The 15,130-nt window shown below is 44.8% G+C and overlaps 1 protein-coding gene across 1 annotated transcript in view; it reads right to left on the bottom strand.

Moving 5' to 3' along the window:
- adgrb2 (adhesion G protein-coupled receptor B2) overlaps window positions 1-15,130 on the bottom strand; it is a 132,758-nt gene that overhangs the window by 69,202 nt on the left and 48,426 nt on the right. Inside the window, exons 6-14 of the mRNA XM_071538952.1 lie at window positions 14,818-14,982; window positions 13,219-13,320; window positions 10,981-11,087; window positions 9,586-9,780; window positions 9,092-9,160; window positions 8,332-8,440; window positions 7,538-7,684; window positions 2,693-2,780; window positions 1,499-1,601 (exon numbers count right to left, since the gene is read on the bottom strand). Coding sequence (XP_071395053.1) covers window positions 1,499-1,601; window positions 2,693-2,780; window positions 7,538-7,684; window positions 8,332-8,440; window positions 9,092-9,160; window positions 9,586-9,780; window positions 10,981-11,087; window positions 13,219-13,320; window positions 14,818-14,982 — 1,085 coding nt within the window. The remainder of the gene's footprint in view (window positions 1-1,498; window positions 1,602-2,692; window positions 2,781-7,537; window positions 7,685-8,331; window positions 8,441-9,091; window positions 9,161-9,585; window positions 9,781-10,980; window positions 11,088-13,218; window positions 13,321-14,817; window positions 14,983-15,130) is intronic.

Genomic DNA, 15,130 nt, shown 5'->3' with positions numbered 1-15,130 from the left:
TTACAAAGTAGCACTTTTTTAAGTAACTTCTGCTAAGAAAATGATATTTCTCTTGAGGGTAGTTTTGCTGTAGCTCAACTTCTTTCATGTGAAGTAACCGGTCGCTTGTAAAATAAGACGTTCAAAGCAGCTCCCCCAACGCTGGGTATGCATATGTGCCAAAGTATATTTGCCCTCCGCACACTGTACCACTGTGCTGTGCGCCGGAGCAGCGCTTTCCCCTCAGCGGGAGCCTCAGGTAGGCCGCACACAACAGCCGACCGGGACCAGCAGGAGACTGTAAGACAACATCCTCTCCTGACATTGGGCGCACAACCTACTTCTGCTCAGCCTAACGTGCTCAAAAGTCATAGGGAGAGGAGGAGGAGAGGGAGAAAAAAGGGAAAGAGACAGAGATAGATGATAGCAGGAAGAGAGAGAGACATAAAGAGACAGATGCGATCAGCTCAAGACAGCCAGGTATATCAGACAGGGGAAAAAACACAACACAAAGCAGAATAATAGGAAGAGAAAAGAGAGAGGCAAGGAGAGGACCATGATTATGTAGTGAATCAGTGTTTTAAAGGCGGGAGATGGAGTGGCGAGGGATGGAGAATGAATACAAAGTCTTTATGATGAAGCACTGTGCAATAATATTGACCCTCAGGTCCTGGTTAGCACAGTGCGATCCTCATTTCATTTCCAGATCTGTATGTTACTCCAGGCCCAGTATGTGCGTGTGTGTGTATTGTCTATAGATAACCATTAAATATTCAACATTATTTTCAAAACTGTGCCCACCTTTTCACCAAAGAATGGCTAATGAAACCCACATCTTATTGAGGTCGTGAATAGTGCCTCTCATTAAAATTGCACTTAGCCCTCCCCGCCGAAGACACTCCACCAGTCATTTATAATAACACACTCCGCTGCAATATAAACTGAATAGGTGTCAGGAGACGCCGCGATATAAGGGAGTCAAAAAGGTTTGCATTTATCCAGACAATCCACCGAGCACTATGGCACTTTATAGCATACGGCAGGATCTCTTTCATCTGAACTGGGGGGGGGGGGGGTCAGCTGGGAGAATGGAATTTCTGGAAGCCTGAAGCCAATATATATTCCTGACCAAAGCTTGCTTAATATATATGATAAAAGATGCAAAGCTGTGGATTCAAAAAAGATACATATGGTCTAATTTGCATGTAAGATATCTTCATGCTGCCTTTTTCTTTATTTGCCACGTTATAATGCACATGAAGTGAACTGGTTGGTGTTTAAATTTGGATAATTAAGGAAGGTTTAGGTGTGGAAAATGAATGAGTCCCTCGACAACTACTGCTGGTGCAACTAGGCTAAGTGTGCGGGTGTGTGTGTGTGTGTGTGTGTATAATTGTGCGAGTGTGAAGCCGGGTGCTGCTGGGAAAGAGGATGGAGCTCAGTCAACTTTCCCTGGGTAAGTCGAAGTTTAAAAAAAATAAAAAATAAATAAGGAAACAATGTTGTTTTTCATACTCACATTGAGAAGCGGTGACAGCTCCACCACCACCTTGGGTTCGCTGGGTTGTGGTTCCGGTCGCACTGTCACCGTCAGGATCTTGGAGTTGATCACTGCAGGGGGACTACACACACACACACACACACACACACACACACACACACACACACACAGAGAAGCGAGAAGGGTGTTATTTTTTGAGAAATGTACTGCATGTTCAAGTTTGACTTAAATTTGTTTGTCTGATGTTGTTTTGCACAGTGGAGAGAAATATAATGGAATATGCTGGTGAGCCTCTTTCTTTTGCTGTCTGTCTCACTCACAGACACAAACACACACAGACACACACACACGCATGCATGGACGCAGACAAATGCACTCACACACACGTACACACACACAGAGTTCATACCCAGCCCACTCCCCCGCAGTGCTTTTGAGGCTTTTTGAGTGTGTTTGGGAGAAAAAGCGAAGCAAAAAAAAAAACTAATGAGACAGAAAGAAGGCCAAAGCTGGCGCCTAAGTAAACACGGCGCCTTGGACCTATTACCATTCATCGGCTCGGGAGGAAAGGGTTATACACAGGCCCTACTCATCCACAGCCAAGAGCGCTGACCTGGATAACACAGCCGAAGTCCAGCACAAACACCGCATCACAATAGCCATTTGACAACCTTGTAACTTCTCCAAACTTTTTTTTTTGTGAAAGTTTCATTAAAGTTTCAGGACCCATTAGGCCCATACCCATTCAAAACCCACTGTATACTTTCAAAAATAACGCGGTTTTCAATGCCAAAGGAGAAAAAAAGAAAAATCTCCAATTCCTGAGTGTTGTACTTTTTCGGAGATCCAAGGCTTTTCGTCTGATAACTAGGCAGACAGAGGGAGAGGGGAGAGGAGAGGCAACAGAGACGATATAGGAGAGAAGACAGAAGGGGAATTGGAAGTTGGAATTAGATAGAGGGAAGAAGTGACAGAAGAAAGGGCATATAAATAGAAAGGTAGAGAGAATTGAAAATTGGTAAAAAAAAAAAGAAATAAGAGAGAGAATACGGGGGGGGGGGGCGAACAGGTATTGATAGAGAAAGAATTGGAGGAAGGGATGTAGAAACAGAAGAAAGGGCAAGGGGGGGAGAAAACAGAAGGGGTAGAAGGAGTTTGAAATGTTGAAAAAGAAAGAGCAAATAGACACCGGGTCACAGGAGGAGGACTCACTTTGGCGCGGGCAGGATGACGCCCAGCGTCCTGTACAGGATGGCTCCGATCACATAGTACAGCGTAGCTTCTGACTCCGTCTCTGTCTCTGAAACACAGGACATTCAGCAGCTGATTAGCCCCCAAAAAAGACACCCAAGGGCGGCTCAAAACACCTGCCGCGTTACATAATCGTACGGCAGAAAATACGTTTCTCCGGACAACGGGGGACAGCTGGGGACCTGTGGGATATTAAGTTATATTTAGTGGTGAAAAGTCACATCTGCCACATTTGCCCGGGATTGATTTAAAAGACAAAGATAAGAGGAGACGTTAATGATCCCCGCGGGGAAACTGGGCTGCAGCAGCAAATACTAATAGAACACAGGAGGGAGGGAATAGAATTTGGACACAAAAATAGAGCATAAACAAGAATACTGCAAATTGGGGTTGTAGAAAAAAAAAAAAAACAACAGTGTGCAGGTGGGGATTGTCTTGGGAGAATTTAAGGAAGAGGAATTTGGGAGATAGCCTGCTAGGTGGAGCTTAAGTTTGAATTCAAAATGGTTTGCCTGCTGTGCCATTCAATATGAGCTTAGACTGCAGGGCTGTTTAACGGATCTCAAATTTGAGGTAACTTGGATTGACAAATAGGTAATTTGAAATAAATTATTTGGGTGCAAACATTATGGTCTCATTTGGTGAAGCAAACAAGCACTTCTTCCATCAATCTCATCGATTTATCATTTCAGTTGAATTTATTCTCAAACCGTCGGTGATAAATGTCCTGTTGACTACATCGAACTATAACAATTAATAAGTGGTTTCAGTCAGTGGTTTCCTAAACGGTGATATGACAGCTACGTTTTCCGTACGCACACTTATCGTGCTTCTGCCAAGTGAGAAGTTGAAAATATGCCACTGGCTCTATTCCAAGATCCAGGTTTTTACACATTGTGTGGGTGGAGACAATTGGTGTCAATTTCTTCTGTCTATCAGCAGCTGTTGTGACTCACCTACTGCTTGGCTCAATCTGGGTCTTTTTTATTCACTGCCCTGCCTCATACCATATAAACGCCTCATTTCTGAAACTGAGAAATCCATCGCTCCAATCAGCATGAGCTGGAGGACAGACTCAAAGAGTTGTCTGAAATCCCGCCCTTCTCTAGACCGCCTCCCTCTGCATTGATCTTCCTCCCCCATTTCAACTCCTCCTCATCCCTCGTCTCTCTCATCCCTCTCTGCTGTTGTTGCCCTTCATTTCCAAACCCGCTTTTCAACTTTTGCACCCTTTTCAACAGTCCCTCTTTACAAACCCCTCATTTTTTTCTCTTGCCTTGCATCACTGTCTCCTTTCAATGTTCTCTCACTAAAAAGAGCAGGGGTTCCCAAGGAGAGGCAGTGTCCCTCTGTAAATGTCACTTTGTCTCAAGTGAGGGACGGCAGAAGGAAGCGGAGAGAGGGGGGGAACTGAGAGGAAAGAGTTCATGTGGAGAGATGCCTCTCTCTCCTCTGCCCTTTTAGGTTGAGACAAGCAATGGAAGAGGCGCGGGGGGGGGGCGGAAGAGAAGGAAGGGGCTGATCGTATCAGACATACTGGGTGACTCATCCAAAATCTGTCTGCCTGCTGCCTAAGAGGTAATACAGAGGAAGAGAGAAAGGGGGAGAAACAGAAAGATCTTGACTGAGAAAAAAAAAAAAAGCAATTGTGAGAGTGTGAGGAGGCAAAAAAAAAGCAAAAAAAAAGCAAAAAAAAAAGATCAAAGTCGGCATGAGAAAGCCTGTGAGTGTGATGGATCCTAATTGGACACCGTCTGCAGAGGCATGCAAATGAGGAAGGCAGTGTATTGTGGGTAAATGGTAAATCAGTTTGAGGAAGTGTGTGTGTGCGTGTGTGTGTGTGTGTGGGGGGGCACTCCTACACTCCAGCACACCAATAGTTGGTACATGGGGGCTGATTAATACCACAAAACCACTCAATCACCGAACTTTAATTTCCCACGAACAGACTTTTCGTCACCCCACGCTTGTTTAACATCTACATGATTGGTGGTCAGCTGTAAGCCAGCTAAATGGGAAATCACCAATCGCCGGCTGTGAACTTTAATCTGTCATTTGTCAGGAAAGATATGCTCGGAGTTGACGCAAAGCCACACTTTATGGTTTTAATCAAAGATTGAAGGCGGAATCCAAGCAGTTCCGTGTGAATTATTCCTTTCCTTCCTCCCTCGCTTTCTCGTCTTTTTGTTAACTTTTCTATACGGGGCCACAGAAATGTTTAAGAAATACAAATAGAATAGCGTTACATTTGCCCAGATGAGGGACTGGCAGGGTAATATACTCAAGCCCAGAAAAATTAATTGGCTGTTATGTGATTCCCATTGTAGCTATATGGGGTCAGTGACTTCATGATTTGTATTTCAACGTCTTATATAATTTAACAATCCTCATCAAATCTCTATTAATTTAATAATAGCCTATTCTAACCTGGGCAAGCTGTTGATCTAAAAGCTAACCATTAATAAGAGATGAGAGCTCATGTGGACTGTAGTCTAGCTTGAGTAATAATTAAAATTTAACAGTGTATGACCATCACCATGTACCAGCTAAGGCATCTCTATTATAAGAATTCATTACTTGTATGTGCGTGTGTGTGTGTGTGTGTGTGTGTGTGTGTGTGTGAGAGAGAGAGAGTATTTTTGTGTGTGTGTGTGTAAGAGAATAAGAGAGAAACAGAAAGAGAGAGAGTTTGTCACCTAGAGAATCAGTGAATAACAGTCCCAGCCTCTGCCCAGTGAAGCGAGTCATGAACCTATCAACTGGCTGCGTGTCTGTGTGTGTGTTTGTGCACACACACACACACACACACACACACACACACAATTGTGCCTAAATATGTGCCTTTATGAGCATGTTTAAGCTGTCCATCTGAGATAGGCTTTCATTACAAGTTAAATGAACCAAACAAACTGATAGCAATCAACTGGAGGCCTCAACCCATTGACTGCCAATGGGAAGAGGCTCCCACTGGGGCCAAGAATACGAACTGACTGTATGCACTCCTGGTACTGTAAGGCAATCTGGATAAAAGCATCTGCCGAATAGTGTATGTTAAAATGGCGATACCATCGGCATCATATTATACGCGGCCCTGAGTCATTGAATATTCCACTAGAAGCGCTGCAAGAGGGAAGACGCTCACCGCCAGCAACTCGGGGGGATGATGGACAAAAACGGAGATGGAGGAAAAAGGGCATAAAATGTAGCAAAGTGAAAGAGAGGGAGAGGATAAGTGAAGGAGAAGCGCTGAGGAGCGTAGTAGCATTCAACAAGCCGTAGCTTCCCCCCACCCCCATTTGTTTTTTTTTTCTTCACCGATTTAAGCTCAAGATTCATCCTTTGAGATATCTGATCTTGATTCTGTTGCATAAAATGCGAAAAACCAACAATCCTCCTCGGGCCGGGACGCGGCTGATTTGCGAGGCGGTGCCACATATAGGCAGGGTGGATGGGAAGCTTAGCAGAATGAACATACTGTAATTAAGAGAGAGAGAGAGAGAGAGAGAGAGACGTGAGGAGAGGGGCGTAGAGGCAAGGACGCTTCAATGCCAATCAAAGAGAGTTGGGGATGCAGAGTCATCCCTGCAAGTTTGGGTTCCAGAGACAGCTCTCCTCTCTCGGTCTGTAGCCTTTCTGAACTTTAATTGGGGCAGGGGGGCGGGGAGCCAGACAGGAAGTCAGCCAGTGTAATTTCCTGCGGGACGTGACCTTTGCCTGGGTCGGTCTGGGATGGCATCTGCCACAGTAATTCTCTTATCTCATATGAGCCGCTTTCTTTTCTATTCTGCTCTGTCCCTCTGTCTCCCTTTGTAACTTTCCCTTTTTGCGGTTCTTGCTCCTACGCTTCCCAGTGTCCTCTTTCTTTATCCTTTATCTGTACTCTTTCTCTCTCTATGCTCCTCCTCTTTTCTCCCTTTATTCTAGGTGTGGGTTTAGACGATTGCTTTGCCTGTGTTTTTTTTTGGCGGTACTTGAAACCACTGAAAAAAAAAAAAATCCACAGCAGTTAAGACTAACAGCAGTTAACTTTCTTGTGTCGCTAAAGGCGAAGAGGCGTCTTTTCAGGATGGTATGAGGACTCGGTGCTCTCGAGGGGGGACGCGGCGCGCTTCTGCACAGATGAAAGACCGGCGTCGACTCGAGAAGCCCTCCAGGGCCTCTTCGCAGTCCAACTCCTCTCTCTGCGTTATCCTTCAGCGTCCTTCAGACGCCGTCTATCCGCTTTGATGAGATCCGCCTCAGAGTGTCTCGAATTCAGGTTGAGGCGTCTTAACTCCTGTCGGTGACCCGGTCTGACCTTGGCTGAAGAGCGTGCTGAATGTGGAGTGATGGCTGAGTGGGGTGACAAAAGGTTTGCTGAATCATATGCCTGAGAGTCAAGACTGAGCGCAAGGATGACAACAAAAAACAAGTCGAAATTCGTGTGCGGCACAACTTAAGGAGATCTCTTATGAGTAGCTTCGCCCCGGAGCTTCGTGAGCTAAAACCAAAACTGACAAGACAGAGAAGCTGCTGACAGAGTTGAATATTTGAGAAAATGTGATGAAACTGCTTCTGAGCCCACTGTCTCCTCTTAAAGAAGCATCGCAGTGCCATTTGATGATTTGATGCTAGTGGAGTGGTCTGTTCTTTTCCGCCTTGTTTCCCCAAGATACTGACACTTGTTGGACACTTGTTTCAAGTGAAATTGATCCGGTGCTTCACGCACACGGACCAGACACGAGCTTCAAACAGATCGGGGGTCAGCCGACACCCCTGTAGAATCAAAAAGCCCTGAGTCTAGACAACCTCTCTTTGTTCTCCTACCTTCGGCGGGGATGGTGAAAACCTCTTTAGGGATGTAGAGTTTGTCCTCGGCCATCCTGGCCCAGTCCTTCATGCCTCTCCGGCCCTTCATGGGGAAGTTGATATCGCTGGAGACCGCCGACACCGGCTCGCGCTGGATGGTTATCACTGGACAAACAAGAGATACGAGGGGACACTTCAAACTAACTGTAGCGCAAATTGGGGCTGAACAAAGAACATTGGTTGAAGATAAGGTGAGCTGCAAAAATAAAGGCAGTAAAGTGAACTGATCGAATGGCTCTGGAACGGAAAGTTACTAAGCGCACTGCAAAAAAAATCTTATAAAGTCATTTCATGTCATGCTAACCCTAACCCTCATAAAATTCTTACTTTTTTAAAACAAGTGAAAAAAACACATAATTCCACTTGTTTCCAAAGCAGTTTCAGTTGATTGAGGAATGTTCTAAAAAGAAATGTCAACATCTTGAGAAAGATGACAGAAGAAGCCATGATCACTTCCCTGGTATCAAAATGACACTTGAATCAAGAAAATTCTTGAAAAATTAGCATTGGAAATAAGATTTGTATGACTCAACTTCAGATTTAATGACAAGTTGGATATTTTTGTAGTGCTTTGGTGCGTGTGAAGAAGTCACACATGCTGTCAAGGAAACTTGGCTGAGGATGAAGTATGCTAAAAATAGCCAACCAAAATACTAACCTCAATCCAAGCTGGAAGATGGGATGGGAACATCGCATCATCTATCCTTCCCTATCGCTGCTTTATTAATGTGGCGACACTGAGTGACACTTACTGAGGTTGTTGGTAACCACCAGGAAACTTTGGAATGGCTTCTGAGACTCTCCGATGAGGTGGATGAAATCCTCTAATATCCTCATCAGCAAGGCTGCGCCGGGAGAGACCTGGGGAGAGAGAGAGAGAGAGAGAGAGAGAGAGAGAGAGAGAGGGGGAGAGAGAGAGAGAGCTGTCAATCATGAAGTCATCATAATCATAATCCATGGGCAACTGTCCGTGAACCACGTTCCACTCCTTGAAATGTTAATATTCATCACATCACATTACCCAGACCACTGAATGTGTTCCAGGGAGGGATAATGTAACAAAGTGGGGGATCATATCATATCTGGTTTGTTGTTTATTGTGTCCAGATGGCAAGTAAACACACCTTAACTCAAGGGCATCGAGCTGGGTCACACACACAACCGTGCAAAGACACACAAACACACAAATGCGTATGTACACACACACACTTGGCATAATTAGTAGGTAGCCATTGTGTTTAGTAAACAGGTGTGTTTTTATGACTCTAATAATGATATGTTAATGTGGGATGTGGTCACTAACACACACACATACACGTGGACACACACACACATTCGGTATACTTAGTAGGTAGGCATTGTTTATGGTAAACAGGTGTATTTTTATGACTCTAAGAATTATATAATCACTCTATCAGACTCAATGGAGTGCAACAGAGCCAGCACACCCACACACACACACACACACACACACACACACACACACACACACATCCATGCAGAAGGCCTTACCTGGTGAGCATCCTCCCATTTCTCTACATTTTCCATGTCCAACATATAGCTGATTACCTGGAAGAATTTCTGAGGAGAGACAAAATGCAGATGCACTTAGCTGTCGACGGGTTTTTTAATCTTATGTGTTTGTGTGGAGATTGCCGCATTAGGCATCTATCCTGCATCCACCTTCCATTAGCACTGTGGCAGCCGCTGCAGTTCATTCTCTGTCAGATCTTGTAAAGTAGACTACATTGGCATATTGCAAAACAAAAATAATGTCTGTCAAATGAATGGCTGACAGACCATTCCTTACAGCGGATGAAAAAAGAAGAAAATTCTCCTAAAAGAAAATTCCGTTTGAGGCCATAGCAACTGCAGCTATAGTTCATTGTTATGCACACCGCATGCAGTGAAGAGTGGGGCTTCTACAGTGAAAACGTCTGGAGGTGTTGAACGTTTTATCTGCGTGCGAGCGTGTGTTTTTAATACGATTCGCGCGCCCCGCCCACCTGCACGTCGTCGGGAGCTGGGATGTAGGTTGCTCTTTTGAAGGTGTCCGTCACATTTCGCAGAATCTCCGTGGAGAAGAGAAGGTCGCCGCTGTAGTAGCTCCTCCTCTGCAAGAGCTCCAGGAGACTCCTTACGATCTGAGACATGCCCTCCCCAGCCAGGGTCCTCTGACCCTTCGCAAGATGCTCTCGCAACTGCAGTGTCCAACACAGGAAAGAGAGAGAGGGAGAGAGGGGGGGAGAGAGAGAGAGAGAGAGAGAGAGGCAAGCCAACTTAGTGCATTGGAAGTCGATTGCTTCACCACTGTTGGGTATTCAAGCTGAGTAAATGTATGCCCAGAAGCTGCTTTTATTTTTGCAAGAAGTTTATTTAGCCAAAAGATTATCAATAGCTAGTAAATATGTCAGAAACAGAAAGCACAGACAAACTAAAGATTATGGGGTTTTTTTTCTCCAAGAAATCACAAAAATGTTTAACTGGGGGGGGGGGGGGTTCAAGAGAGGGGTGTGATGGTATTTGCTGTGAGCGCAGTAGATCAGAATATGAATGTAAACCCTACAGCCTTAAAATAGGTGAGGAAGCAGAGAGCGCAGCAGCACTTTCAGGCTGAAATTGGATCTCATTACTTCAGAGAGAGAAAGAGATACAGAAAGCGGGAGAGTGTGCTTGCGTGAGAGAGAGAGAGAGAGAGAGAGAGAGAGAGAGAGAGCGGCGGTGGAAGAACAGAAGATAACAGCAATCACAGAAAATTAATTATTGACTCCCGGTGTTAATGAAAGGTTGGCACTGAAGCTAACAGTGCAATCAGCTCCGTCACGCACAATCCCTGACCTCCATCTCCCGCTGTCATCACCGTGGAGATGGAAAAGGTTGAAGTTCACAGAGCAGGAAAACAGACGGGCTGCTGAACACACTCATTAGATATGTTCATTAATTGATAAGTGGGAGTGCAAAGCTTTGGAAAAGCTAATTAGAGATACCAGCGAGTCGGGAGCAACGACACCCCTCTATTTTGAGTCAAACTTTTCAAAAAGAAAGTTGAAGAGAGCTACATCGCGGGTGGGGAAGGTAAGAAACGTGGGCAGAGAGTGACATTTCTGTTTCGCGGCAGCTACTCTTCGCTTCACTTTCTTAGAAATCCAGTAATGAGGGAGAGAAGTTTGATGAAGGTGGCTGAGGTACGGGAGAAAGCCATGCTGCAACTAACAGGCTCAAATGATGTAATCACCAGGAAAAAAAAACATAGAGATATATATTTTTTTTTTTTGTCAAAATAAAGTTGGTCTTGCTGGAGATGAAAGAAATATCATCTCTAGAGAGAGTCTGGAAGTTTTGTGAGTGTTTATGAGCCGGATGAGGAGCTTAGCTGTTTGCCTTGGGAGAGGGGAACTTACAGATAAATGTAAATATCTATATTCAAGTGAGACGCATCTGGCGAAGCTCGGAGGACCCCAGAAAGCAACTCCATTATTGTCCAGCATGCAACGACGACTAGCAGATCCTGGAGAGAGAGACAGAGAGAGAGAGAGAGACAGACAGACAGACAGACAGAGAGAGAGAGAGAGAGGGGGAGACAGAGAGAGAAAAGATGGCATTCATACACTCATACAAGCACTTTCATATGGAATGTCACTGAATTTAAGATTTGAAATCTGCCCAAGGACGGATCAGTGTGTATTGAATATGGAATCCAATAATCAGTGAGAAATGTTGGTCCATTTTGTCCTCTAATTTATGATCCGTCACTCTGGTTTAGGACTCATAGCTAAATTAATCTGGATGGGAACGTTCCAACAAATATTGTATGACTCAGCAAGAACCAGTCTTCTATTCACTGTCAATGGACCAGCTGCTGTACATCAGTAAGACATACATAACATACATAACATAGAAACATGGATCAGGATCTTTGCTGTACTAGGAGAGTGGTGTTCCTGTATTTAAAGAAATACATTTTGCAGTAACAACACAGAAATAACTTTGATCTGAGAGAGATTGCCATTCCCCATTTTCCCATTTTTTAGGAAGTATGACATTTAGGTAAAGAATAATGCACAGTGTGTCTGCTAAATGGCTTCAACAGACAGAGGCAACCCACTACATACCCATAACACTGCCACTTATAAAAGATTAAAAGCAAAAGTCAGGGCTGTTCATTTTCTTAGAGTGAAATATTATTCAGGTTTGTTATTACTACTAGCAAGTATTCCCTTTGTAGCAGCTCTCTGTCTGCACCGCTTGGCAGCTCACACCTACTGGCTGCTTCAACCTGGCAGCCAGCGGATGGAGCTGATGGTAAGCAGCCAAAATACTTTACTAAGACAAAATACATTCCCAAGCTGAATAAAGACTCTACCTATGCACAAAGAGCTCTTTCACTGGCTCTGCCTTGTTAGAACTACCACATTATAATACTAAATATTAGACGTAGATTTAGCTCCCGCTGATGTTAAAGTTCATGTGGATTTTTCAAGCTGTGGCGTCACTGGCAGGCCAAGCGTGTACTGATGAGAGAGCGAGAAGAGCCAATGCACTCAATCCAGGTTTTTTTTTTATTGCAGATTTGCTGAACCACTGCAGCTCTTGGCTCCCAATCCCAAAGAAAAATTGTTTGGGAAAATAAAGTTTTGATCATTTTTTCTGCTTTCAAAAGTTGAGATGGAATAATCTGGTAACTCGGTTGAGGAACACTGAGGTTTAGCGTTACGTTATATGCCTGCTAATATGGTTCTACTGCAACACACTGCAGTACTACTGCAGGATAGATGCTGGATAAATGCATGAGGTGGGAATTCTGTAATGACTACCTGACTGTACATCAAGGCTCACTGTAGTTACAGTGTTTTCAAGGACTACCATTTTGATGAATCTAAAACATGAATTTCAGCATTTGAAGGCAACCTTGTGCACTGCATTTCCCAGAGATCACCTGTCAATCAAAAAGTGTGTCCATTACTGTGATGTCTTTTTCCTTGGATTATACTGTTGATGCAGTTTGAGCTTCTGTAGGTGGCACTCTTTTCTGTCTGTTCAGCCATGGTAGCTATCGCTGCTCATGCTAACTACCCAGTCGTATTTATTCCAGCAAATGTTGCTGCTGCCAGAAACATAAAACATATCGCTTCCTATGTATTTTTTTTTTTTTTTTATAATTATTTTTTATTAGAGACCAACATGACAATGAACAGATATAGTTACAGATGTTTCGTCTCTCATTTTCTATTTTTTTTCCCCCTCCCCTCACATTATGGGTGGTTTCCCACCCATAATCCAAGCTACATGTATAGGAAATTCAAATTAAAGTAACTAAGAGCATAACAACATAGTGACATATATTGAGTTTCCTCAATGTATCCTCCTATGTAGCTTCCAATGTATTTTACCCAGAAAAGACCTACCAGACACTGTGTCTTTCATGCTTTCATGAACTGGCTACAGCTTGAATCACTATTGTGCTATATCAGTGAGAGTAGCAAAATGGGCATTTATTTACATTGTCATGGATTATACTATCATTAGATACCCCCCAAAGCCAATCAGAGTCATGCATTCACACAGGCTATAAGCGTGCTAATCAACAGACATGAACCTTCAGCAGATCATGTAACACACTGCAGTTGCCATGTACTGACCAGTGGCATTAGTCGGACACTTGTTGTAGACCGTTTCTCCAGCTGAAGCTCTCTTCCATGTCATAGCCAGAAGGTGCTCGTCTTTGCAGATCTCGTGAGGCGCTGCAGAAGTGGGTGAGAAACGCATAGAAAATGTCAAATGAGGCGCACTCTAGCGTGCACGTGCATAAACACCACCCACACGCACACACACACACACACGCACGCATAGACACACACACACACACACACACACACACAGAGAAAAAGAGGGAGACAGAGAGCGCACAAAAAAACAAGATTCAAATCAGTGTTCTCCTGCAGCAGCTTGCAATCTTATTCCCAGTACATTGCTCAGTGCTCGCTGTCAGTGTCACTGCCTCAGTACAGTATCTCATTCGCTCTTCATCTCCCCCCCCCCCCCCCCTTCACTTTATTCATCTGTTTCCCCCCCCCCCTCCCCCCCCTCTCTTTCATAACCCTGATGAAAAACGGGGGAGGGCTCTAAAGATATTCCGAGGGGGCAGACGGGGTGTTGGCAGAGGCGACGCAGAGAGATGAAGAAAGAGAAGATGGAGAGGGAAGAGAGAGAGAGACAGGGAGAGAGAGAAGATATGATATGATGTTCCCCAGCAAAGCCAACACACAGATCCTTGTCTTGTGTAACAGAGGGTTGAGAGTTATTCAAAAGGAAGGGGTCGTGGTCGAGGCTGCACTGAAAAGTTTATCATCTATAACCTCTCTGAAGTCCAGGCAAGCACATACACATGTGGCATTCAGGCTTGTACAGGAAAATACGCCTGCATATTCACACACACACACACACACAATCACACACACACACACACACACACACACACACACGCACGTACAAAAACACAGCTCAAGTCAAGAGGCATGCTTATTAAACCACATTGTTTGCTACAGCGGCTGACATGCTGACAAATCGCACCGAGCGGGGCTTTGAACAATTCGCCCTCTACCAGGGAGAGAGAAACACAAGCAAAAAGGGGAACAGAGAGAGAGAGAGAGAGAGAGAGAGAGAGAGAGAGAGAGAGAGAGAGATTAGTGTGATAAGAACAGTGCTAAAGAAGAGAGGTATAAGGAGAGATGGAGGAACTTACAGGCAAACAAGAGAGGGAAAGGTAAAGCGCCACAAGACAAAGGCATGCAGAAGCGATGGAGAAGTACTGTAGATGGATGGATGGATGGATGGATGGATGGATGGATGGGTATGTGAACTGACAGAAAGACAGAGGAGTGGCAGACAAAGATGAGAGGAGTGCAGTTCTAAAATTGAGATGGCAGCCTTTGGCTGTGGTGCGAACCGCTGGGAATCACTTTCATCCTGCCTGACAAACACGGAGCATGCGCAGATTGAGCTCTCTCTCTCTCTCTCTCTCTCTCTCTCTCATATACACACACACCTGGAATTATGAGTTTGTGCAGCAATGAGTCTATTAACGCAGATGCAAACAGAGACACAAACAGAAGGAGAGAAATGCAGAGACCCCTGATGCATGAATAATATACATAATAGCCTACATATATAACTCTCCTTCCCTCTCTCTCTCTCTCTCTCACACACACACACACACACACACACACAGAGCCACTGACCCGGGCACTTCTTCTCGTTGCAGGAGCGGACCTCCTCTCCGGAGCCGTCGCACGGGTAGCCTTGTATCCCGGTGCCCTCGCACATCCGGAAGCGCCGCTGCCAGCCGGAGTCGCACGTCTTGCTGCACAGACTCCAGTGGTTCCAGCTGCCCCAGTTACCTCCACCTAAAACAGGAGCAGCACAGGAGCAGCGCAGGGGAGGAGGTGGGGGGGGGGGGGGGGGGGCGGGGGAATTAGGGAGCAGGAGAGAAGGCAAGGAGGCATGTTGAGTGGAGAAAAAAAAAAAGATGGAGCTGTTGATGAATTTAGGTTA

The sequence above is a fragment of the Centroberyx affinis genome, unplaced genomic scaffold, assembly GCF_046629955.1.
Source record: "Centroberyx affinis isolate AG114_WGS23_722 - 3 ecotype Tasmania unplaced genomic scaffold, CSIRO-AGI_Caff_v1 ptg003378l_1, whole genome shotgun sequence".
NCBI lineage: Eukaryota > Metazoa > Chordata > Actinopteri > Beryciformes > Berycidae > Centroberyx > Centroberyx affinis.
This window is presented reverse-complemented; position numbering and strand designations above follow the sequence as displayed.